Source organism: Stenella coeruleoalba, assembly GCF_951394435.1.
Source record: "Stenella coeruleoalba genome assembly, chromosome: 5".
Classification (NCBI taxonomy): domain Eukaryota; kingdom Metazoa; phylum Chordata; class Mammalia; order Artiodactyla; family Delphinidae; genus Stenella; species Stenella coeruleoalba.
In genome coordinates, this window is record NC_137150.1 from 133,320,760 (window position 1) to 133,347,619 (window position 26,860).

A 26,860-nucleotide genomic window follows, 5' to 3' on the forward strand; every position below is an offset into this window, starting at 1 on the left:
ACCTTGGTTTAGCGTCCACTAATGACCTCTCTGATGGGTTCTAGTTGCTGACATCAGATTTGGCTCTCCTTTGGTTTCAGAACCAAACACATCCTCACTATGTGTTCCAGAAATTCCTTGAGGAGATGTAAATTGTTCAGATGTTAAGATAGGCAGCAGAGGAGATAGATGTCTGTAATTTGGCTTGTGTCATGCATTTGTGTTCCGTGTAACGTTTTATTTTTGTTCCCTTCTCCTTCTTTCCTCGTAAACAGAAAAAGGTCCACTTAGCATTTCTGCACAGGAGAATGTAAAGGTGGTGTATTACCGAGCACTCTATCCCTTTGAGTCCAGAAGTCACGATGAAATCACGATCCAGCCAGGAGATATAGTCATGGTAAGAAAGACTCCAGCGAAAGCGTGCTTTCTGTTCATGGTTAGCATCTGTCCTCTTTTTGTACTTTATTTGACAATTGTAAAATGGTTAGTGAGTGTGAAATCCAGTAAGCCAGCATTTGAGTTTTTGAAGTATAGCCTCACTCTTCTTCCTTTTCTATTAGAATGAAAGTTGGCACTTAAAAACGTATCCCAGCGTCACTTTAAAATAGGATTGTTAAAGAAAATGGGTTCTTAACATAGCCTTGCATAATTTTAAATGTGTAAAGCTCTGGTAATTTTAGAGTTTAGATTACTACTTAGATATTAAAAGTAGTCTTTCAGAAATAGTTTTAAATGCAAAATGCTTGATCATCATTTTCATAGTTGCCACTGATAATTTTTGTATCTTTGGGTCAAAGCATCTTTTTTTCCCTTTGTGTAAACTTTGAATTGTGTGAAGAGTAATGAATTAAATACAGTTAACCTGCTTTCCTACTCTATAAATAAACAGATGAAAGAGTTTAGAACTTTGCTTGTTACAGCTTGTTTAATTATAATAATAATAATCTTATGATTGTAACTAAAACTAGAGTAACCAGTTTAAGAAAGAATAAAGCAATGTGGTTGACCTAAATTATTTCCTAAAAGAAAATAGTAGTTCCTCAATCCAGTTATTAACGTAAGTCTTAGAAGTGGTTAAGCTTTGCATTACTGTTGGCTTTTTTTTTCTTTTTATTATGGAAATGTTCATAATATTTTTTAAGAACTATGAAAGTTAAGAATTGAGACAAACACACTTCCCATAGTAGGACCCATGTCTTTGAAGTATAAAAGGGTGTCATGCAGTCACTGTAATTACTCATGCATTCATCTTCCATTTATGCATCGTATCTGTATTTAGAGTATGTGATCTTTCATGGGCCAAAATATATAGAAAGAACAGTGTGTTTGGTCCTCAAAGAACTCAATCCCTTCTCCCCTTATTTTCTGATAGCTTTTTCTCTAGTTCTTATGGGCTGGAAATAAGGGAGTCGTGCCCAATGCTCCAGAATTTTTCAAAGTCAACATCTCCCTAACAATAACGAAACCCTCTTCCAGTAATCTCTCTGCCTTCATCCAGCACAGAGTTTTGATTGCTTGGGCACCAGCCTCACTCATTCTTTACAGAAAGAACTCCTGGTTTCTCTCAAGTGTGGACGCACCACACTGCACGTGAATGGTGACCCGGGCCGAGTGTTTCGCAGCTTCTTCCCCATCTTCTTTTTCCTAATGGCCTGAGGCTGCTTTATTCCTCCTGCCTAGTCTTTGAAATATCTTGTGCCTTTTAAAGCAGATTAATTGGAAATTATCTAAATACCATGCAATAGCAGGAATCTAAACATTATGAAGGTACAATGCCATAGCAGAGAAGACCTCATTACAAAGTTGATTTTTATACTGCTTTAAAAAAAAAAAAAAAAGCCTAACATATTTGAAACTGGATTTTGTTGCAACACAAGGTGCAGAAAAGTAATGTTCTCTTCCTGAAATAAGGAAGTGTTACCAAATATTACGATAAGGAAATGTTACAGATGATCTATATTTTAATGAGTATATATTGCTATTTTTTTTGAAACATAGTCTTGTTACAATGGTACTGAGTCCTTTTCCTCAAACTGACTAGTTAACTACCAGCCCACTAGAAGAATAGAGTGTAGATATACCATGAGAATGAAACATTTCATTAAACATGTATTTTGCCTTGCTTTCAAACCTTTGCTTTCCTGGTGGAGGTTAAAGGGGAATGGGTGAGTGCCTTGTGACTGTCAGGAAGTCTGCATCTTATTAAATGTTTTGTTCTCTTAAATCAGTTTAATTCTGTGTAAGTACACATATCTTTGGGTGTTGTCGTGGCAGTAAAAAGGTGTTTTGAGTTTGTGTAGTAGGTTGTGCTTAAAATAGAAAATGAAGAAAAAGGTGTAAAAGTTTGTGTTACCAGGTTTCTGTTTGCTAGATTCCATGAAAGGACTAACTTGAAGTTTCCGTATTGGCAAATTATTAGGTCAAGTCTCTGTCTCAGATCATGGACAAAAATAAGTTCCAAGTAGTGTTAAACTTAAAAGTTAAAATTCTTTTTTAAAAGGCTTTTTTTTTTCCTTTCTTTTTAAGGAGAATATTGGAATAGTTTTCTAAGAAATGCCTTTCTGAGTTAGAACTAGAAACCATCAATGACAAATATGGACAGATTTGACAATATTAAAAAATTAAATCCAGTAGATTGCAAAATACATAGGAGACAAAGGGTCACTATCCATATTACATAAAGACTCTGAAAAGTTAATATGAAAGAAACCCACAGCTTTAAAAAGTTGGCTGAGGATATAAAGAGACATATACAGATGAAGAAAAGTAAATGATTTTAAAAAAATACAAAAAGGGGCTTCCCTGGTGGCACAGTGGTTGAGAGTCCGCCTGCCAATGCAGGGGACACGGGTTCGTGCCCCGGTCCGGGAGGATCCCACATGCCGCAGAGCGGCTGGACCCGTGAGCCATGGCCGCTGAGCCTGCGCGTCTGGAGCCTGTGCTCCGCAACAGGAGAGGCCACAACAGTGAGAGGCCTGTGTAACGCAAAAAAAAAATAAAAAAAAAAAATACAAAAAGATGCTTCTTTCTTTGGTGATCAGGAAAATGTAAATATTAAAAATGAGATAGCATATTTCATCTCTCCAGAGAGCAAGTTTAAGAGTTTGATAATATTAAGCTTTGTCAAGAGTGTAGGAATAGGAAAGTGGCTACAGTATACATCGTCAGCATGGTTGTATGAATTGGCTAAGCCATTTGGAGGGCAATTTGGCAGTACCTATTCAAATTTAAAATTCTCATTCCCCTTGACCTAGGAATTCTGTTACTCTCCCTCCTCTAGGCTGTTTTTAGCAAGTGCACAAATAATGTGTCCATGGATGTTCACTGCAGCATTGTTGGTAAAAGCAAACAAGGAACAGCCCAGTATCCATCAGTAAGGGAATAGTTTAAATAAATTGTGATACAGCTAAACAATAAATATAATGAAGATGTTTTTAAAAATTACACAGATCTACATATACAAATAAACTCTAGTAAAAAAGCAGAAACAATATGTATAGCATAATTGCATTTGGTTAAATAAAAAGCTCTGTGTGTGTGTATGAATGTTTTTACGTATATAGTTTACAGTCTCGCGGTATAGGCATCAAACTGTTCACAGTGGTTACCACTGGGCAGTTAGAGAGGTGTCTTTCACGTTTAATTCTATGTAATTCTATATTCATGTTTACAAATGTATTAACATTTGTAATTTTTAATGAAACACTAAAGATAAATCCAACTTTGACAACTATTAACAGAGAATGTGTCCCCAGGCCCGGAATGGTGTTTATTTTATCTCAGACATCCCACATATGTTAACGAAGGGGCTGTGCTGTGAGGTATACTGTATTCTCTTGCGGAGGGGACAGCGTTGGTGTCTTCATTTTGTACCACAAGATGCAGCAAGACACCTCAAATGGCATTCTACTGTATTATGTTTGTGAGGCTAATGATCGGTACCCCAACAAGTGGAAATGGACATGTAATCGTAGCAGTTTTTTTATTTCATGAAGTTTGCAGTTGAGAAACACGATCATGGAAAATATGCAATAGAACATTCCTAGCAATCTGTCTTGGTTGAATAATCAGGAGTTCACTTACTTTTGTGGGCACAGTAATCATTGGCTTCTCAGATTTCTCAAACTTCTCTGAAAAGTAGCTAACTATACCTGTTAGATTTTAGAAGTCTAGCAATGTTTTCTGTTTTAATGTAGGCAGTCTTGGAGGGGGCTTTAAAAAATATTTTGTTGTTAAAAAAACTTGATTATCAGCGCAATTTTCTCCAAAAATATTTTTTCATGATTAACAAAAATTAAAGTGGTATTTTATATATCATCCTGTTCTAAATGTTGTTGATAATACAAAAAAATATAAGATAATTCTCCCACTCATATGTTTAAAATCTCTTTAGAAAAATAGGGAGAAACACATGAAAAGGCCATTGTGTGATGAAGTTCCCAATGAATGCTCACTAACTGCTAGGAATGTAAAAGAGGAAAGAAATCAGAGTGAACTAAGGTGCTCAGGGAAGACTTCTGAATGGAAACATCTTAATTGAGTTTGACCTGGACAACTAAGGCTTAGATACTTTGAAAATCTATGGCCTGTCTTCTGATCTGGAGGTCCCAATACCTGGAGGGTGAATAAGTCCAATTTGATATCCACAATGTATTGGAATAGCATAAGAGATTAGGGACTCCCCTGGCAGTCCAGAGGTTAAGACCACACTTCCAATGCAGGGGGCGCAGATTCGATCCCTGGTCAGGGAACTAAGATCCCACATGCCACGCAGCCAGGAAAAAAAAAGAAATTGGAACACCTCTGCTCACTGCCATTTTGTTGAAGTTTATCTTAAGAATACAGGCTGATGATCTACTCAGCTGGTTTTAAATGGTGCAGGGCTGAGTGCATCAATCCTGCTCAGGGACCTTAAAAAAAAAAACACAAAATAACCCCACAACCAATCCAGGGCTCACCCCCAGAGACTGTGGGAACTTTTCATCCATATTTAGGATTCAAAATCTTGTCCAGGTGGTTCTATCAGGGAGTCAGTTTAGGGAACCACTGATCTAACCTAATCTCTTTTCTGTCAGGACTAATCCCAAGTCATTCTGGGAAATATCCTCTTCTTAGAGATATCCAAAAAAGGAGACTTCTTTAGCGGCTGTCAGTCATCAACCCATCAGTTCATTCAGAAAGTTGTTTATCTTCTAATTTAGTGTTTCTTTTGTAACAATTTAAACTCATTCTTTTTTCCTTTTCTTTTCTTGATGGAGAATTGTTTTGGGGTTTTTTGTTTTGTTTTGTTTTGTTTCAATGTAGTCAGTACCTTTTATTTCCTGCCTTTCTTAGATTTCTATAATCTTAACATCTGAGCCATTGCTGTGTTGAGGGATCAGCACATACCTGATTCCAGGGGTGGACCAAATCCAGCCCGTGCCTGTTTTGTAATAAAGTTTTACTGGAACACATTCAGGCGTGTTCATTTACATATTGCTTACAGCTGCTTTTGTGCTACAGCTGCACAGTTCAGTCGCTGCGCAAGTTAAGGAAAATTTTGCCAACCTCTAGATTCGCGCTTTAGTTTTAATATCCTCATCCAGGAGCTTAGGGGGAAACCTTTTACTTCCAAACTAGCAAATGTACGAAACGTGCTTCTCCCTACATTCTGCAGCACATGTGCTGCACTGGTGGGTCTAAGTTGGTACACAGTTTAAACCTGTTTGCTGTCCATGCCCTTTGTCCTGCTTGTGAGGGGAGAGGGAATTTCTGTTACCCTTCTTTGTGACAAGGTCAGAGGCTTTAAAAATCTTAGTGTCACCATGAAGATGGCGGTCGTGAAGCATGTGAACATTGAGAAAAGAAATATGATATTATTGGGTTTCAGCCACGTGTACTTGAACCTGATATGCTGTGTGCATTTGACTGTTGCATCAGTGCCCTACAGTATGCAGTGCATAATTATTAACAGTTCGTAGACTAGATCTGTAACATATTCCCAGACATTTAAGCAACATTTGGGGTTTGTGCTTCCCACTTTGATGTTTCACTAGAATGACCCCAAATGCTTTGAGGTGTTGCTGTGGGGCTGATTAAATGAAATTGTATTAAGACCAATATTGTTGGGCTTCCCTGGTGGTGCAGTGGTAAAGAATCCACCTGCCAATGCAGGGGACACGGGTTCGAGCTCTGACCTGGGAAGATCCCACATGCTGCGGAGCAACTAAATCTGCGAGCCACAACTACTGAGCCTGCATGCCACGACTACTGAAGCCTGCAGCGCCTAGAGCCCGTGCTCTGCAACAAGAGAAGCCACCGCAATGAGAAGCCCGTGCACCGCAATGAAGAGTAGCCCCCGCTCACCGCAACTAGAGAAAGCCCACGCGCAGCAACGAAGACCCAACGCAGCCAAAAATAAATATAAATCAATCAATTAATTTTTTAAAAAGACCAATATTGTTAATATCAAAATCCCCCTGACTTACAGCCACCGATAGATGAATCTACCCTATGTGTGTATAAGTCCACATTATAGCCAGCCACATTACAAAGAAGTTTGTGTGCTTGCCTTTGCTTATTCTATTCTAATTTTATGTCCCGTTTTTCCACAAGGGGATTGGCATTTTGAGTAAAGCTTTTCAAATCCAGGAAGGAATATTTCTCATTTTCATATGAGACCCCTTATGCTTTTTCTAAGTGGTTAATTTAATGTTAGGAGGGAATTTTTATTATAACCTCTGAACCTTAAAATTAAAATTTAATTACTCATTAAAATTAATGGATTCATATAAGAATAGATCAAACTAATTGAGATTATTGTTTGTTCAAGTTGACTGATGGATTTCCTTGGTTAAAAGTGAAATACTGATTTCACCATTGCTCTCAAGGATGGCAGAAACTCTTATTTGCAGGGACAAGGAGCTGATGTGGCACCCTCTCCCCTTCCTGAGTACATACAAGCACCTTTCAGTGGTGAAGCCTGCTTTCTGTCATATCAGGGGACAAGGCTGGGTGTGATCAACTAGGGTGTGAGCTAGACGAATCCATAGGGTGGAACATTTCCTCAGGGCTTCAGATCCAATTCCAGATGTCAACCAAAAGTCTGGTTAACCAGGTAAGACCCATGTCTCAAGGGAATGACAGTGGGTCACAGGACATAATTAAGTAAAGCAGCTGGCATTCAAGGAGGTCCAACTAGCTTAGACCAGTAGGAGTTTGATAGGTCGTGATCAGGGATCACATTCCAGCCCCTACAGGAAGATAGGAAGGCCAACCCCGAGGGCCTAAGGTGCTAGACGGGTTTCTAGAGCAGGGAACTCCCCATAGAGAACCAGAAATCTCTGTTTACCTAAAGTAAACAGGGTCAAATAGAGGCCAGGCTTTTAGAACAGGGCAAAAGAGAACTGCAGTAGAGTCAGACCTGGACAACAGGAGAGATGGCTTTAGAAAATCTGTCATTAAGCACGTCTCATATGCCAAGCAGTGTTCTAGATACTTATCATTCTTTACAACAACTATTATAAAACAGGTACTGGTATTATCCTTCATTTTACAGATGAAGAAACCAAGGCACCAAGAGATTACACTTTGCCCAAAGTCAACCAGCTAATAACGTAGAAGTGGTGTTAAAACGGAGGCAGTCTAATTGCAGAGCCCTGCTCTTAATCATGACACTTTGCAGTCTTTTTTTTTTTTAATTTATTTATTTAATTTAGGCTGTATTGGGTCTTCCTTATTATGGTGCACAGGCTTCTGATTGTGGTGGCTTCTCTTGTTGCAGAGCACGGGCTGTAGGCGCGCGGGCTCAGTAGTTGTGGCTCATGGACTCTAGAGCACAGGCTCAGTAGTTGTGGCGCAGGGGCTTAGTTGCTCCGCGGCATGTGGTATCTTCCCAGACCAGGGCTCGAACCCGTGTCCCCTACATTGGCAGGCGGATCCTTAACCACTGCGCCACCAGGGAAGCCCCACTTTGCAGTCTTGAGGCGGAGCGATTGTGTCTGGCTCCAGGTCCTCACTCACTGCTGCCAGACCTTACCTCTGGTCCTGGGATGTGTGGAAGGGACAGGAACTGGGCTGTTTAACCCACTGAGAAGCTGGGGAGGCCCCGGCTCAGCCTGACCTAGAAACAGCTGTGTTTCCAGTGCAAAACAGCAATAAAGTTAAAGTGCGTCGTAATATCACCAATAAATATAAACAAGAGAGAAAAGGCATCTAGCCATTTGAGTTCAGCAGAAAATAAGATCCAAGTGGGAAAAAAATGTCACCTTAAATCCTCATCTGGAGAAACAATTCGGGCTGCCCAGAAAAAGGAAAGAAAGAAGAAAACAATGCTGGGCGGCTGAATGAGAAGTGGCCCACGTGCTCACATTGATACAAGTGTTAGCACCAGAACTGTAAAGCCAAAAATAGAACCTTTGGAAGCAGCGACTATCTCGGGGAACTCCTTTTTGGAGAATTCTCAGCTTTAAAAACTGCTTTTACCCATGACAATAGGGTTCCTAAGGTAGAGCAGCAAGGAAGCTCTCCTACGGACTGAATATTTTATAAATAACATGCAGAATTAAGTAGGAAGTCCTGTATTCTACTTTCTCCACCCCTACCCCAGGCATTTTTTTTTTAATTCAAATAAGCTAAGAAACATTATACCATATTACTCTACACTGAATACAAACAGATGTTTGGTCCCATAGTTATTTGCTTTGGGTTTTTTTTTTTTTTTAACTGAATATTTGAATGGGTTAGAAAACTGGTATTTTTGCCCCTTTTTCCAAAATCATTGTTAAGACCCTACATACTCATTTCTGTGATTTCGAAAAAGCAACATTAAGGTCCAATGTTTTACTCCTTAGGCAGTATATTATGCAATCAAAATAGGATAAGGTCTCTGACAGAACCTTATTTGACTTATTGTAATGAAAATAATTTCCTACTAGTGAATGTAATTGTCCTCATATTGATCTCCTGTTGCTCATAAAATAGTGAGGGTAACTTCTAAAGATAAGCAGAATCATTCTGGTGATTTTGACTAATCCTTTTGGTCAGAATTAAAATAAAATGCAAGCATTAAAAACACGGGTGTAATAAATCTCTGAAATTTTTTAACAGCGGAATTCTATATTCTCATGTGCATGTTTGTGAATATTAAAGTGAAATTTATACAAAAGAAAACTCTAGGACTTTAATAAAATTAATTGTTGCTGTAAATAATCATTTCCTTAATTTTCTCGTCATGTATCTATGGAGCTTTTAAATGGCTAAACACAGCAGCCAGTTTTACTTGCTGTAGAAACCATCTAAGGCTCTGTTTTTTATCTCCTTGTCCCTATGCTGAATAAGTACTGCTTAGTTTAGAGATTTTGTTCAGAGTGCTAAATTCATATTGATTGCACCCTTTGCTTTCAATTTTAAATAATAAACCTAAGTCAAATTATTTCTAATAATTACATGACTTCCTGAGTGATGAAGTCTGTCAATCACTTTCTAATTCAAAGTAGCTCTAAAAATTTAAACTGTAGGCTTTATTAGGATTCCTTATTGGTCTTAACTGCTATTATTAGGGGAAAAAGAAGAAGCTAAACAGGCACAAAAGACTAAGAACTTGAATTATAGCACCTACTGTTTCCTCAGAGTTAAAGTTTAGAGACCATTTTTCCAGACTCTTAGACTAAGAATAAAGTGAAGAAATGTCTGTGCCGTGTGTTAGTCTGACCGGGTCAGAGGCGGGGGCTTTGTTCTGGTAGAGTGTTTGGTGTCTTTAGGGGTTGATTTAGTTCCACTGAATTAAACTTTATGACTTTCCTGCAGGTGGATGAAAGCCAAACTGGAGAACCGGGTTGGCTTGGAGGAGAATTAAAAGGAAAGACAGGATGGTTCCCTGCAAACTACGCAGAGAAAATCCCAGAAAACGAGGTTCCTGCCCCAGTCAAACCAGTGACTGATGCTGCCTCCACCCCTGCACCCAAACTGGCTCTACGTGAGACCCCTGCTCCTTCCGCGGTGACCTCTGCAGAGCCCTCCACGACCCCCAACAACTGGGCCGACTTCAGCTCCACGTATGTGTAGGATGCTACTTCTGATGATTTTTGAAATCCCAGCTTAGTGATCTTTTAAGTGTTGTTATAGTCTTGGGTTGTACCTCTGAGTAATTTTCATGGCCACTTTCTCTGGTCTTCTGGCAAATTGTGGATTGCATTCTCTGACCTGGATTTAACTATATCATTGCTCAACAGTGATTTGCCCTGGGATAAAGTTAAGCCTATGACCCTTGTTTTGTTCAATAATTTGTCTGTATCTTACATTCTTGTGGAAGAAATGGAGAACTACAGTTTCCTAATAATGTGCTTGACACCCATGACAGCAAATATTTAGAGTCATTTCCTGCACGGAAATAGCACTTTTTTTTTCCTGGACAGAAACAGAAATTGAATTTAGTCATGTGGTTTTGAATAAGATAGAAAGCTGTTTCCTGTGAAGCTTTTCTCTTTCATCAGTCCTGTACAAACGTACACCAGAGCGAAGAGATGTGTACTCTTGGCCACTGTTCGTGCTATGCCTTTGGTCATCAGGAAATGGCATTAAAAACAGTGTGTAAGCAGAGGTTTGAAAGCAGAGATGAAGCCGCTGTCCACGCTTCCAGTTATAGGACTGGTCTAGGTGTGCAGTAGTCTAAAAATATTTTATACTGGCTCTCAAGTAAAAGGGACGTAAGAAGTGTTTAAAATTTGTTTTCAAGTCTGATCATCTTTCAGAAGAAACAAATTGAAGGCAAGGAGTCAGGGCTTAATGTTGGAGAAAGACCAGGTGGAGGAAATAGAGGAAAGAGAGGTGAGTGATGACCAAAGGCAGGAGGAAGTAGAGGGAAGGATGTAAGGAATAGCAAGCTTTTCATACTTACATTTTCACATAAATGGTTGAAAGTGCTAAAGAAGGTCCTCCCTATCTAATCTCTGCTAAAAAGTAGTCTTTTATTAGATGATTGAAAACAAGTTGAAATTCTCCTCTCGATTTTTTTTCTTAATTGAAGTATAGTTGATTTATAATATTGTGTTAATTTCAGGTGTACAGCAAAATGATTCAGTTATATATCAGTAAGTCCCCTCATACGAACCTTCAAGTTGCGAACTTTCAAAGACGTGAACGTGCGTTCGCATGTCCAATCACATAAGTCAGTTCACGCGTCTGGCGTACATTGTCACATGGTTGTGTTTTTGTGTACTTTACTATACTGTACTGTATAGAGTACAGTAGTACAGTATCTTTATTTCAACCCCAGGATGTCGGGAAGCAAGCGTAAAAGCAGCAGTAATGTAGCTGGTACTGAACTGTACTTTTCAAGGTATTATATTGTAAGATTAAAAATGTTTTATTTATTTTTGTGTTTGTTTTTTATGTATTATTTGTGTGAAAAGTATTATAAACCTATTACAGTACAGTACTATATAGCCGATTATGTTAGTTGGGTACCTAGGCTAACTTTGTTGGACTTATGAACAGATTGGACTTTCGAATGCGCTCTTGGAACAGAACTTGTTCATATGTAGGGGACTTACTGTATATATTTTTTCATATTCTTTTCCATTATAGGTTATTACATGACATTATAGTTCCCTGTGCTATATAGTAAATCCTTGTTGCCTATCTTTTTTGTGTATAGTAGTTTGTATTCCCTTGTCCTGATTTTGATTGAAAAGTTCTGACTTGGGCTTCCCTGGTGGCGCAGTGGTTGAGAGTTCGCCTGCCGATGCAGGGGACACGGTGTTCGTGCCCCGGTCCGGGAAGATCCCACATGCCGCGGAGCGGTTGGGCCTGTGAGCCATGGCTGCTGGGCGTGCGCGTCCGGAGCCTGTGCTCCGCAATGGGAGAGGCCCGCGTACCGCAAAAAAAAAAAAAAAAAAAAGTTCTGACTTTTGAAACTAAAGCTTACACTAAAATTTTAAGAAGACAAGTGCTGTGTTTTCCAGGATTTTGTTTTGCTGTGGATCCAGTCAGTGTTACTCTCTTGCTCGATAAATGTGTGGTCTGCAACTCTCCTGCTATAATTCCAGGCTTCTTATTTTCCAAACCCTGAATCAGGATGTGCCATCTATCAAAGGAAATATTCTAATTTTCAGATTTGTTTATGTCTTATAAAGATTTTTAAAAAGTCAATTGAATTTAAATCTGCACTGACACAGATGTGTTTATTTAAAATTATAAAATCGCAAAATTAAAACCATCCCTGATATCAGGACAACAGGTTGCTGTAAGGATACCACTGGTAGTTACCATGGTATCCAAGCACATGGCCTGGTGCTTGCTGTGTGATGATGGGACAGAGAGATGCACCAGCCGCTGGGCTGGCATGTTTTCATATGTGGTGCGAAACTTCTTTTTGCTTATTTAGGATTGTCGTTACAAATGAAGATAATGATCACGAGAGGATGTTTCTCTGGTGCTTTCTCGTTGCAAAGTACTTCTCTATGTGGTATTTCATGTGACCCTCACAACTAACGAGAGTGGCACGATATTGTTCCCATTTTATCAACGAGGAAATCAAGATTCAGAGAAACGACTAGAATTTGCCTGAGACCCATTGCTAGTGTGTGACGGTCAGACCCAAACCCAAGTCCAGTGCTCTTTCCCCCCTCCTTGTTCTTAAACAAGCCCCAGGCACATCCTGGGTGTATGTTTATGGGGGGAGAAATGTCGGTGCATCAGGAAGTCCTTGCCACTCACGGTGGCGTGCTTCGCCTTCCAGGTGGCCCACCAGCACGAACGAGAAACCAGAAACCGACAACTGGGATGCATGGGCAGCCCAGCCCTCCCTCACCGTTCCGAGCGCCGGGCAGTTGAGACAGAGATCAGCCTTCACTCCAGCCACAGCCACGGGCTCCTCTCCATCTCCTGTTTTAGGCCAGGTAACAGCATCGATGGGAGCAGGGAGGACCTCAAGTGCCTGTGTGGGGCGGACAGATTCAGCCAGTGCTTGTTGTCAATGTCATTTAGGAGTAAAGCCTCATTATATGCATCTGGGTCGGCTGGCAGGGCGGGATCCAGTTCACATTTTCCCAGTAGAGGGAATAGTGACAGTTCAGAGAATGGAGTTCAGACATTTGAACTCCATCTTGAACAGTGGGTAAGGGCTTCTTAGGAAACGGAGAGGGCTGGCATGTCAGACAGAAAATACTGTGAGGGTGTCACAGCATTTTTAATCAGCTCTACTCCAGTATAAAATAAAAAGATAAAAAGAAAATAATGTGAGGAGAGGCTTTAGGTAGGAGGTCAGAGAGTGTTTCAGGAAAGTCGTGGGTCAATCCATTTGGCTAGACCATTGAATATTTACCCAAAAAGATAGACCGATTACAGATTAATGGGAAGCTCTTAAATGCCTTGCTAAGAAAGTAATTTCTGAAAGGATAATAAGTAAAGGAATTTATTCCCTTATTTATTTACTTAATAAATAAAGGAATGAAATTTCTATAAATAGTCAAACCAAACAGTGAAATTGCCCATCTGGCAGGCATTTGGGGTCAGGGACAGTTTCTGCTCGGGGAACAGCCAGAGTGAACACAGGTTCTGGGCAGATTCACGTGGAGGGTGGTGTGTGCAGGAAGATTCGAGTCGGGGACACAGGGGCACTGACAACAGTTGAAGAGGGTGGAGCCCCAGTGCCTGTGGGAGCAAAAAGGAAAGGAAAGGTCTGGGACTGAGAAAAAGATTTGACTTTACAGGGGAACAAGGAAGGCAGAAAGAGAAATTGATTTTTAGCGAAAAGAAGTTGGGTTTTAGACGTGTTAATTTTAAGGTGAGAGGGGGACAGCCAGGTCATTCTGTCTGGCAGGAATTGGGACATAGATCAGATCTCAGGAAATGAGTGAGCTCTTCAAAGGAGAGAGAGTGCACGAAGATGGAAATTGCACAGAGCGTGTGTCTTCTCTGACCTGGAAGTAGGGCAGCTCCTGAGAGGAGCTGTTCCTTTTCTTTGCATCTGTCCCAGCTCAGCAGGTGGCACAAGTGTCATGCTCAGCCGTGGTGACTCTGGTGGAGGAGGGCTCAGGACCAGGAAAATGAGGCGAAGTTGAAGGCTGTTTCCAGAAAGCGGGGGTGGTGGTGCTCATATTATTAAAGGCGGTGGTCCGGGCAAAGAGGCAAGTAGAACATATCTGTGAACCTAAGTGGGAGAAGCATTAAAAGCACAGAAAAGAAGACAGGCTTCTTTTTCTTCTGGGAGAGGAAGGGTGAAGAGAGGTTGGAGAAAGAGGGAAAGGAGTTCAGGTTGTGCTCTGGGCAGCTTTTTCAGGAGGGGCGCCCGAGGGCCTTCGGAGCATGCATAAAAGGAATTGCGTAAAGAACGATGAAACCTGACGTGGCTGAATTTAACCTGAACGTGTAACTGGTCATCACACATTATCTTGGCTTTCTTCAGCAATACTGCACAGTTTGGGACTAGAAATAATAATAGTAACATAAGCCACCCCTGTTAAGATTATTACTCTCATAGCTGCTCTAAAGATAGATCCTGTTACACTTTCTTAACCACCTTTTGAAGAAAGTGTCTCTGTTTTAGAGATGTGGAAACTGAGGCCTGGAGAGATTAAACAGTTGTCCAAGGTCACACAATTAGTAAGTGACAGACTTGGAATTCAAACCCAGAGTCCGTGTTCTGCCTGATTCCATGCTGGTTATTCAGGCGTCTCCACGTGGAAAGATGGACAGGGCAGGTGCAGCAGAGATTTCTCGGGGTGAGAGGTTATGAAATACTGGAGCCCAGGTGAAATGGCAGAGACTAAACGGAAGTGATGGAGAGGATTGGGCAACACAGAAGCACTGAGATCCACGGCTCCGGTGTGAGGCTCCCTGCAAGCACGAGGTGGGGACACGGTGGGCAGAGACTCTGTGGTCCTGGGGGGCGTTTGGAATCCAGAGACCCCTCCTCAGTTCTGAAGACTGGGTGGAGTGTACAGTCGAGATGGAAAGAAATAGGGATGTCATAGGTCTAAGAAGGCGAGAACCCATGGAGACCAACATGGAAGCCGAAACTCTTTGATCTCTCATAAATTCTCCACTTGTCAGACATAATCACAGTTAAATGTCATTATGAAAATATCTTGTACAGGCAAGTCCAAGTTGGTTCTGAATGAACTGTCATTGGGCATTATCCCTTGTTCTTGTCCATTTACGTATATAATTGAAAGTTGATGTTGTTGTATTTTTTAGTACTGTTTTAAGATACTGTAACTGTTTTATGTTACAGTCTTAAAAAAGGTAATAAATGCCTCACCCCACCTTTCCAGCCTCACCTCCTACTCCACCCCTCCATGAGACTAGGCCACATGCACCCCCAGATCGCGCTTCTCCTCCTGGACCTTGCGGGACAGCGTCGCGCGGCCGTGCCCTCCGCCTGGAGTGCCCCTCCTCCGAAGCCCTAGCTACCAAAATCCTTCTCATCCTTCAAGGCTCAGCTCAAACGCTGCCTCCTCTGTGAAACTCCCCATGTTGCCCTCAGGCAGCATTAATCCCTCTTTTCTCTCTGTTCCGGCAGTGAATAGTTGGAACCTCTTCTTAGCCTATTTCATTCTGCCGGGTGGTAGGCATAGTTGTTTGTATCTCTTTCTTCCTCATTAATTATGAGTTCCTTGGTAATAATATCATACTGCCCATTTTTATAGTGCTTTCTGGTTAATAAAGTGTTTTAACCTAAATTATTTGGGGGAGCAGAGATGGCATTTTATTCATCTTTGTATATGGTTTGCATATAGATGTATTTATAGTAAATGAGGATTACAGTGGATTTATGCTTGCCAAACCCCTGTTCCTCTAAAAAGGAACTGAAACAAGCCTAATCCAATGCAAGGTGTATTTCCCTGTGTCCACCTAAACTAAGATATCAGTTAATTACCTTTTGAGATTTTATAAGGTTTCTGCTCTGGTATTAATCCCCCACTAAACACCCAAATCCGATTGGAAATTGGCAGGAGTGGGAGTGCCCTGGGCAACTTGAGACTTAAAATAGAACCCAAACAGAAAAGGCACACAGCCGGGTGCAACAGAATAAACACGACCTCCTGGCTTGTTTAAATAGAGAATTCTAGATGGCCCGACCACGGCTTTGTGAATAGGCTAGCAGATTTTCACCTCCACTTTTGGAAATAAACAGTTACTGAAAACAGTGGAGCATGTGGCACCAGTGCTGTGCTGAGGCAGGGTCCTCTGCGGCTGAGCATGTGCCTGCGTGTGCCCGTCGCAGGGGAGGAGCCGGTGTTCACGTCACCTGAATGGATAACAAATCACAGAGTGATGAGAGGTCCTTTATGTTCTTCCACACAAGGGCGAAAAGGTGGAGGGGCTACAAGCACAAGCCCTGTATCCTTGGAGAGCCAAAAAAGACAACCATTTAAATTTTAACAAAAATGATGTCATCACAGTCCTGGAGCAGCAAGACATGTGGTGGTTTGGAGAAGTTCAAGGCCAGAAGGGGTGGTTCCCCAAGTCCTACGTGAAACTCATTTCAGGGCCCATAAGGAAATCTACGAGGTATGTTTGTATTTATCTGCTTCTATTGGATGAAAACCATGTCAGGCATGAAATTATTGTTTGCACTAGTTAAGATTCATAGATAGGAGTTGCAGGATTGTTTTGTCTTTCAACTGGATCTTTTAACTGCAAAAATTAGGGTACATGGCAACAGGGGAGAGCCTCTTACAGATAAATGGTCATTTTTTTCCTTGCTCATAGAAACCTGTATATCCTGTTTTTCATTGACTTATGCATGAGGGAATTCTACTCTGAGACCTGGAACATTCTTGTGGATTTGTTGGAGATTATGCCCCTCTTCATGCTTAGTATCCAGTACTGTTCCAGACGTACAGGACTACTTAGAGGCCCAAAGCATTTGGGAAAATTTATGGAAGAATGAATTATCTTTTTCATTAGGAAACTTATAGCATGCAACCTTAACATAAAGGTTGTTGTTTAATTGTTCTAACCATGTAGGTGGTCAAAACAAATTATGAGCTTCAAGAAGAAATGAAGAGCAAAATTACTGAATGAGCATCTGTCAGTCATGCTTTGAAATAGACCAATACGTTAGCTGTGTATCCAGCAAAGCAAAGTGCTGACAAACAAGGATGTGAGCTTAGAATCAGGCCTCTGTGGCCCCTTGTGATGTGTTTTGACTTAGCTGAGTGCATCTATTTCAGCTGTAGATTATCAATGCTTTAAATGTTAAACAGTTTTTAAAAAGAAAAGTCAGTGTCATTTGTACTGTTTTCTTTGAGGGTGAAAATTAAAATACTTTCCCCCCTCTTCCAGCATGGATTCTGGTTCTTCAGAAAGTCCTGCTAGTCTAAAGAGAGTAGCTTCCCCAGCAGCCAAGCCGGCCGTGTCAGGAGAAGGTGAGAACCTGACTCAGATCATGTTCTTTAGAAGGTGGAGGGAATCGTGTAATACAGTGAATGTTGGAAATGAAGTTGGATTTCATGTTTAAATAGTTTACATTAATTTACGTTCATTATATTAAACTCTAAGCTAAAATGAGGTTTAGCTCTTCACAAAGTCATAGTACTTTATGGAGACTTTCAAAATACTATCAGATATATTGATCATAAAAACTGAATTTTCTAATTATGTTTGATTATGAGCCCTTTGACTCTTGAAAGAGGCCCATCACAGTCACTAAGGACCAAGTTCTCTGAGCATCTCTACAGGTAATTTGTGGTAGTTGCTATTTTTCTGACTTTATACAGGTAAGTATTAAGGCTTAAAGCCATAACTATACAGTTCAGTAAAACTGTCACAGTAACGTCAGTGCCATTTGTACCCCAAATGAAACAGAAGTTTCATTTCTGTGTTCCATGTAAATAACCACAGCAGATTATTTAGGCCTAAAAATTGTATTTTGAGTGTTTATTACACAAATAATTAATTGCTTTATTTCCTCTTCTTCACGACATAATCTTTTCGATTATATATGCCAATATATAGTGTAGGTTTAAAAATGAACAAAACCTACATAATTCAGGTTCTAATGGTAAAAATCTCATGTCTTTTCTTCATTTGGTCCAGCCATTATCAGAGTACTAAGTGAAGAATAAGCGCTACCCAAGTTAGACAGGCTTTCCATGTTGAAGTATGAACAGTGTTTGTAGCTAACAGATGTCTACACAACTGTATAGTAGTTTTTCATAGGTTCCTTGAATAAATTCCACGAGGGTGGAATCTTTCGTTCAGTTTGTTTGCCATTATGAGACTTACATTCCTTAGAAACTTTGCCTTATGAAAAATAGAATTATTAAAGCAAGTGTTTCAATGGAGACAGCAAGGGTTAAAATTTAATGGTATTTCAGGTAGTAACAAAGTTACTTTTTCAAGAGGAATTTCAGAAGTAAAAATTTTTTTTTGGTTTATAGGTATAGCTGTAAAACTTCATCATCACTGAACAAATCCAGTATTTTATTGTATCCAGTTTTTGCCATTACTGCCAAAACAATCATTAAGATAGTTCTCTTTATACATTTTTTGTCATCTTAATGACTTTTTTATCCACTGTTAGGAGAACAGGCAAGAAGGTCTTTTAAACACAGCACGTGTAGTCAGTATTATGTCAGGCAAATTATGTGTGCCTCCCGTCCCCCCAAATTCAGTGTGTTATATCCATTCAGTCTCACTGGAGCACCAGAGTTTGTATCCTGGCTCTCTCACCTAGTGACCATTTACTTTTAGTCATGCCTTAACTCCCTCATCTGTAAAATGGGCATAATAATCACCACTTGAGGTAGGAAATTATTACAAGACTTATGAGATAATAGTGTAAGCTTTTGGAATAAAGGTCAGTAAATGTCTGCTACTCTTATTTCCTTTTTGCTTCATTTCCTGGATTTATCGATAGTCACTTAAAGCAGTGAGCTTTCTCATCCAAAGGCTGGGTTTTTTTTGTTTTTGTTTTTAGCATCTTTATTGGAGTATAATTGCTTTACAATGGTGTGTTAGTTTCCAACAGCTGGGTTGATGAATGTTGATTTGTTTTGAAACATTGTACAGAGAGAGGCCTCTACACTTGAGGCCTCAACAAGTAGGTTACAGATGAACCCCACACATCCTTAAAGTTGGGCAACAGAAGAGAGTTAAATTCTAACCTTGGTTGACATTTATTACATCCATTTTGAAATGATTTAGGTATTAGAAATTTGAGGAGAGATTGCTGACTTTCTGGAGGGGTGTGGGAGGGCACTGACATCTGAAATTCTGAGAAAAGATACTTAATTATATTAATGGACCACTTATCAGTACTGTATTAAATGTAATCAGATTTCACGTAAACCAGAAACCAGATTAAATAGATGGTTAATTTGGTTAGCTCTTAAAATATGGGCTTGGGAATTGCCAGTGCCCTGTGTTATTACATGTCTGGGGAAGAGGGTCTGAGTGGTGAGGAGGCCCCGCATAGCGGTCCTCACGTCTCCCCATTTTCATTGAATCCAGAAGGTCCTCGCAGATGCCTGCGTGCACACAGGGCAAGTAAAGCCACAGTCTTTCCTGTCTCCTTGGTATCTTCTGCTGCAGTGTGAAGTTCAGCTAGAGTTCACACTTCTGAAGTTTCTTAAGCATTTCGAAAGTGACTTCAAACTTTGGATCCATTTTAAGAAAGTGACTTTTAAGTGCAGGAATCACTGGGAAAAGGATTGATTGCCAGGGATCCAATCTGAAATGGCCAAACATGAGCTAAGGAACAAGTAACGGAACAAAATGAAAAGGGAAGGGTCAGAATGTTGAGAAATCCGAAAAAGGAATATATTAATGAAAAAACAATGTCCTTATTCAAGCTGCCAAACTTTGATTTCCTTGTGCGGGAAATCATTTTTCCAGTTTTAACTGTGGAGGTGTGTGTCACCAGTGCTGGAGGGCTAAAGACAGAGAGGCTTCTGTTCTGCCTTGTACATTTGGATGACCTTGTATCTCGGGGTCTGCTGGCCTCAGCCTACAGGTCAGCACAGGGAGGCTGAAGCAGCCCCTTGGAGAGCTGCCCACATTAGCATAAGCATTAGGAGGGTTTGTGTTTTTTGGTGTTTGTTTTAGCTTTCATTAGTGCCTCCTGCAGAGGCTCTTATAATTAGGACTAAATTAATGTAGTCCTCCATACTAAATTAATTTACATTAAGCTCTGCATTTAAGGACTATCATATGAAATTTTAGCAAGAAACACTCCATCCATCATCCATCATAAAATGAACTTTTCCAGTAAATGGTGTTTTTTTGTTTTGTCGTTTTTGGGGGGGAGTTTTTTGCTTTTTGCTTTTTAAAAAATACACAAAGGCCTAGGATAAAATGGACAAAAAGTGGAAATAAGAAACGTATGTTCATCTTTCCGGAAATCTTTTATTCTCTACCTAGTGTAGTGTCTAGAACTTTGTGTCAAGTGATCTTTCTGAGAGTGTGAGTTGGTTTCTAAGCCTTAGTAAAGTCAGCTGTTTATAATTCAAAAGAAAAACTTCCTCTGGAATGCACATCCTTCACATTCAGGACAGTAAAGAACATTAATTCTTGTCCTTTACGACTAAATTACATGAATAATCAAATGTAAGAAACTGTGATTTGTCTTTTCCACTTGTTCAGAAAGGTGTGATTATTTTCTGGGATTGGGTAGACACTACTTTTGTCAGCAGTCCACTCTACCTGTTTATACTTGAATGACAAGTAGGTGTCCGTTTTTAACCAAAGAATATATATTTTAAACTTTGTGTTCTAACAGCTTCCTGCCGTCTGTGTATATGGCACAATAGGACTTAAATTTTCACCGAGGCACTTGAATAATGAAAAACGTGTCTTACTTAATTTACATAAAGGATATACCATGTCTAAAAGGTTTCTAAAATGGTGACTTGGTATCTTCAAAAGTGAATCACAGATATTTGACGAGGTCACCAAGGAGCCTGGCATGTCAGTGCATCTAACCCAGTGCTCAGCATGACCTAGGTACTCAGTAAATGTTAGCTAAAAGTGAACGTGAAAACCATTTTCATGTAAAAAGAAACCATGGTGTTAAATCGGGGATCACTGTCAGTACTGGTGTTGGTGGACATGCAGTTGGGTTTTTTTTGTTGTTGTTCCTGGTCCTGGGTCTTCACAGGAATTGTCTCCCCGGCTGCAGTTATTGAATTTTTATGTGCAGTCGGGGAATTTGGAGCCCAGGGGGTTCTGTAACTCTGCATTTTATCAGTGACTAGCCTTTCTCTTGAATGGACCTTATCCTAATAATTTCCTTATTCATAATCTTGCTTTTGCAAAGTTGTCTGGGATTTCTGTAAACGATCAAGCTCTCTCCGTATCTCAATATTTCTCCCCACCAGAATTTATTGCCATGTACACTTACGAGAGTTCTGAGCAAGGCGATTTAACCTTTCAGCAAGGGGATGTGATTTTGGTTACCAAGAAAGATGGTGACTGGTGGACAGGAACAGTGGGCGACAAGTCCGGAGTCTTCCCTTCTAACTATGTGAGGCTTAAAGATTCAGAGGTAAACCCACATTAACTGTTTCCTCTCCCTTTCTGTGCAGCGATTCTCTTTTCAGGGAGTCATGATGTTTGCCGGTGGAACATCATTGTTGGGTTTTGCTAAGTTCTGGAACGTGACAGCAAATACAGTGTGACCTGTAATTGTTTGAAATTGTCTATTGGTGCCGCAGGGTCAGCCTTGGCTTCCCAGAAGCAGAAGAACCCCCCCCCCCGGGGCTCAGTGGAGACTGCTCATAATGAGGCTGGTCTGCGTCAGCTGGGATAATACTCAGGATTCATCTCTATTCCTGAATGTAACTGACTTAGGATTCGGAGTAAATATTCTAGATTTAGTCTTCAGGGTCACTGATTTGAGAAACTTCAAGAAAGATACACAGCAATATCTTGCCCATGTAAACAAAAGTATTTTGGTGATACTGGCCCCAGAATATTGGGCAGTAGAGTTTTTAGAATTTGTATTTTTGCCTACACACTAGGAAGACTCAAGATCTAAGAAATTGGTACACTTTGGCTAGAACTTAGTATCTCCGTTGATCAGAGACTGAATTTATTTATTTATTTATTTATTTTTTGAGGTACGCGGGCCTCTCACTGTTGTGGCCTCTCCCACCGTGGAGCACAGGCTCCGGACGTGCAGGCTCAGCGGCCATGGCTCAGGGGCCCAGCTGCTCCACAGCATGTGACATCTTCCCGGACCGGGGCACAAACCCGCGTCCCCTGCATCGGCAGGCGGACTCTCAACCACTGCACCACCAGGGAAGCCCCCTGGACTGAATTTATTTTAAATGCTGTTATCCTTACAAATTGGAAGTGGCTCCCCATTGTTGTTAATGGGGCCCTAAAAATTCAGTTGCATGAAGTGGCCTTGAGATAGCACAAGATTAAGGAAATGGTGGTGTGGGCCTACTAGAGTATGGGAGCCTATCTCGTAGTGGCCAATTTCAAGTTAGTGGGAATTTCAGGTTATAGATGTAGTCATTTAACAGACCCATGGCTGCCTGGGGAGCGAAGCTGGGCCTGGTGATAAGCTATGGTAGTTCTTCCATGTCAGCCTTCTCACCTTCCCTGCAGTTCCTAGGAATAGTTTTATTTGCTGTTTTGTTTCTTTTTTTAAGGAATGTCATTGTTGTTTGGGGAGTTTTTGGTTTGTTTTCCCTTGCTTTGGTCTTAAGAGCAGCTTGCTGAAATTCCCCTGGAGGGATTTGCATAAGTGTTTTACCCTTGGAGAATTTGGCAGAAGCTGGAAAGAAAGTACTTCTTTTCTGTAGGACAGTCGTTGTATTGTCCTCTGCAGACCTGGAGAGGGAAAATTCAGCTCTTCTCCAGGCCAGCCAGTTATATCCAATAAGAACCATGGAGATATTTCAGGGGAGTAGAGGGAAAACATTAAAAACTAAACTGGATTTCTGCTCCCATGCACAAAACCTCTTAAAATGGCTTTACCTTTGGGATCAGTTAAACACAAAAGCCATTACTTGTATTAGATTTTAATAAATTAGAGTTTTCTACCAAAAACCATCCAAAGTCAGTAAGTTTCAAAAAATGCACTGTGACATTTTTTAAAGGTAAGTTGAGTTGTAAAGTGCTTTCTTAACCGCAGCCTTAAATATCAGCCACAGAAGAACTAACAGTGCCAAAGATTTTAGACATTTAGCAGCATTATTTCATAATAATGAAAAAATCAAAAAAGGCAGCTCTTTCATCCTACTTGGACATAGACTTCAATATTATAAGGCCATATCCCGCCAAACTTAAAAACCAGACCCAGCTTCAGATACCAAAATTGACCCGTGGACAAGGGGGAGGTTGTCCTAAACCTGCTTCCCTTCTCTACACGAGCAGGGCTGGGGCACGTAGCCTGGATCAACTTTTCTGCTGCATTCTTAAGAAGCGCCAGGATGGAACCTGGCCATCTGACTGCGTCTCAGCTTAAGTGCTGGCTGTGGTGTTTAAAAGGGAGCACACTGAAGCTGCTTGAATTCTATCACTGGCTTGCTAATTGCTTTGTTCTTTTTATGGAATAGAGAGAGTATATTTAAGCCTGTACTGGGAAAGTAACTGGTCATTTGGAATCTTCTATCATTAGTGTTCCTTCATTTTGATATGCAGCCTATAAAAATTGCAAGGAAGATGGGTATTGTATAACTTGGTTAATACAGAAAGCATAATCAGAGTAAACATTTTAATTCAAACTTTCCCTGGTAAATGGTTATTGAATTTCAGTATAAATATAGGTAGGGACAATGATAAGTTGTGTTCCTGGTAGATAATTACATATTTTTATTCTTAAAGTTAATCTCATTTAGTTAATTAAACCTTTTGTTTTATTCTGTTTTAATTGGAATACTTAATTTACTGGAAGATAGGGACACAAGAGTGAAAATTAATCTGGAATAAAGCACTTTGCAAGGACAGATTACGGCCTGGCCCCTGTCCCAGCTGAGTCTCTGCTGGCTTGGCTTGCTCAGCTGGTTTAAAATTCCATGAGTATCTATGAAGGAATTCAACCCCAGAGCACTTTTGAAGCACTTAGTAGTTGGGGAAAAAAATGGTCTGCTTCTATGGGCGGCGTGTCCAGCATTACAAGAGAAATTTCAGTGTTTAAACAGTGTTAAGGTTTGGGTAGAAAGGATATACAGGAGAGTGGCTGCCTCTTTGGATAATGGGATGGGGGAAGGGGTGTTTGAATTGCCACTGTACTGTTTTCCTTCTTTAAAAAAAAAAAGAAAGCCCTAAAGCAAATGTACCAAAATATTAATATTTCCATGTATTGTTAATATTAATTTAATTAGAATATTAATAATATTAATATTTTCACATATTTAGTCTCTAGTATATGGAGACTATAATAGACATCCATTGCACTCATGGATGTCTATTATAGTCTCTGTACATTTTTTATGTGTGAAGTGTTTAATAATTAACCATTTGGACATCAAGCATGAGCTTAGTGTTTAGGCTGTAGACTAACAGTCTTCCTGGCGGGGCAGCCCCTGTTTCACCTGACCCAGGGACAGGATGCGCCCATGTTACACACAGTCAATACCTGAGCCCTCTGGGGTCCTACAATGCCACTTACTTTGCTAATTTTTCTCTTAAGAAGAGAGTAAAAGCTACATGCTTTTAAAGTACTTATTTCGCCCCATGTTTTCCTTGATACAGATCATAATGTCAGGAGATACAATGCTATGTTTCCCCGGAATGAAAAGGGGAATTTAGGGGCTCAAGCGGGTTTGTGTCATCATTAATCGTTTTTAAGTTGCTTGACCAAAACTCTTCAGTATGCAAATGAGACCTTCTGCTCTGTTTTAAGGGCTCTGGAACTGCTGGGAAAACAGGGAGTTTAGGAAAAAAACCTGGTAAGTGACAAACCCTGATGCTTATTTTTCAATATTTTAAATGTAATTGATAGTTGCTCCCAATCTTTGTTTATTGGGGCCAGAAGCCTTAAAAAAGAAAAGAAAAGACAAAAGAATCTGTCCGAAGAGTGGTTGGAGGAGATCCTTTCCTTGGAATCCATTAATAATGTATTTATAGATGGTTATGAAATGTGGCTGTTGCCTCACACATGGAGAGTAGGGACATTACCAGACAATGTTCTCTTGGAATGTGAAGAAATAATTCAGGCAAGATGGTGGGAAGTTATAATGCATGAACCTGTAGGATTTGGGGTCAGCAGCTGCTTAGTCCTCCTCTCGTTAGGTTCAGGAAGCCCTTGTTTGTTTCCTGGAAGCATATTTAGTCCCAGGACATAAATAACGGAGGAGATGAGAGAGCAACACGTATTATCAGAGTGCAGGTCCTATTAATTTAGAAGCCATTGGGTGGTTTTCCTCAGGTACACGGTGAAGGTACAAAAATCACAGTCATCCCTCTGAACTCAGAGTGTTTTAGTTTATTTCAACAAAATCACATATTCTATACATACAAGCCTGAAAGAAGAAAGAAGCAGATGTGAAATCATACGGTTGTATGGCCTGTCTTCCTCTCTAGGTCATTTGAGCTTTTGTGCTATTACAGCCTTAAGAAATTACAGGTTGAAAGAGTCACCGCAGTGCTGACGGGGATGTGTATCTGTGTCTGGTGCTCAGCTCCAAATGGGCTTACCTGGCAAGGAAAGGTGGGTTTTTAGGCAGTTGTAGGATTTTAGTCTGACTCAGATGTCGGACCACCCCGGTCAAATGTCTGTTTTAACCAGGAGTATGCTACATTTTGAATTGTCATTCCAGAGGGGCTTCACTTTGCACTGAAACCAGCGAGCTGCTCAAAAAAGCTGGAAAAGACAGAAAAGAGTGTCAGGGCAGGTCACTGGCTACGCAGGCCAGGTCCTTTGAGGAGCAGGGACATCAGGGGCCAAATCGGGCACTGATTTGGATCTTTTCCAAATGGAAAACTCGTGGAGTTTAGAGCTAGTCCTTGGCATGTTGGGGGAGAATTCTCATCCCCAGCAGAGATTTCCCAGCTTGAGCTCTCAGTGGAGCCCACGTATGTGTACGCTGGGCTCTTTCTCGCTTCGCCTGAGCTCTGGGATGCATGCGTCAGGGCCAGTCTGCACCGGGACGGTCTGGTGCTCCTAGCCTGGTGGCCGCTTATTACAGAACAGGGTCCTAGGGGGCTAATGTGCCTTCAGGGAAGCAGGAGCATGGGCCTTTCACCTCTTTCCTTCTGTCTGTCTGTCTTTACTTCATTCCTTCTTTCTTCATCTCTTTCTTTCAAGAACAGTTATGATGGGGAGAGAGTGGAGAGGAATAGAACAATCTGTTCTGTCTTGCTTCTAGAAGTTCACAAGGCTGTCGCTGCGGATACACCAGCATTCGGTCAGAGGAGGATTTTGTCCTTTCGTAGTTGAACTCCTGTGCCAGGAGAAATGTACTTTTCAGAGCCTGGTCTGTGGTACTGCTGGAATTTTTCCCATGAGACTGTTCACATTCAGGAAAAGTACAGAACTGTTTACATTTTTTGTTTTCTGTGCTGAATTGTTGTTTTGCATAAAATCCCTCCTCTTGACTGCAGGATCGTCCTCTAACTTGAAGTAAAAAGAAGTAAACTTACATTGATGTGATTCCTACCTGATATTCAGGGATCACCCTCAAAATGTGAGCCTCAAAGAAAATGGGCTTGTGGGTAGAAGAGAGAGTCTAAAGAAAGTCGTAACATAGAAAGAAATTAGCTAGTGCACACTCCTGGTGGTTTCTGAAGAAAACAGATTTCTCTTTCTACTGTACTTGGCAGGTGAAAAAGGTTCACTTGAGTTCCTTGATTCGCTCAACCATCCTTGACTGGACCATGTGCTAATAATAATCAGCACTGTGTGAGGGCGGAGGGCAGTTGGGGATGAATGAGGCCCAGCTGCTGCATCGGGGTGTTCTTGGGAATTGGGGCAGTGGGGGTAGGGTGCGGACTTGGGGGA

The 26,860-nt window shown here is 40.7% G+C and overlaps 1 protein-coding gene across 5 annotated transcripts in view; it reads left to right on the forward strand.

Moving 5' to 3' along the window:
* ITSN1 (intersectin 1) overlaps nucleotides 1–26,860 on the forward strand; it is a 231,899-nt gene that overhangs the window by 147,202 nt on the left and 57,837 nt on the right. For 3 of the 5 annotated variants that reach the window (XM_079923189.1, XM_079923190.1, XM_079923191.1), the window contains exons 19-25: nucleotides 255–376; nucleotides 9,766–10,013; nucleotides 12,698–12,857; nucleotides 16,268–16,473; nucleotides 17,251–17,333; nucleotides 21,285–21,451; nucleotides 24,764–24,809. In XM_079923189.1, the coding sequence (XP_079779315.1) occupies nucleotides 255–376; nucleotides 9,766–10,013; nucleotides 12,698–12,857; nucleotides 16,268–16,473; nucleotides 17,251–17,333; nucleotides 21,285–21,451; nucleotides 24,764–24,809 (1,032 nt within the window). Of the gene's footprint in view, nucleotides 1–254; nucleotides 378–9,765; nucleotides 10,014–12,697; nucleotides 12,858–16,267; nucleotides 16,474–17,250; nucleotides 17,334–21,284; nucleotides 21,452–24,763; nucleotides 24,810–26,463; nucleotides 26,547–26,860 lie in introns of those variants that run through there. The other 2 variants (XR_013828579.1, XR_013828580.1) reach the window with 2 other exon arrangements.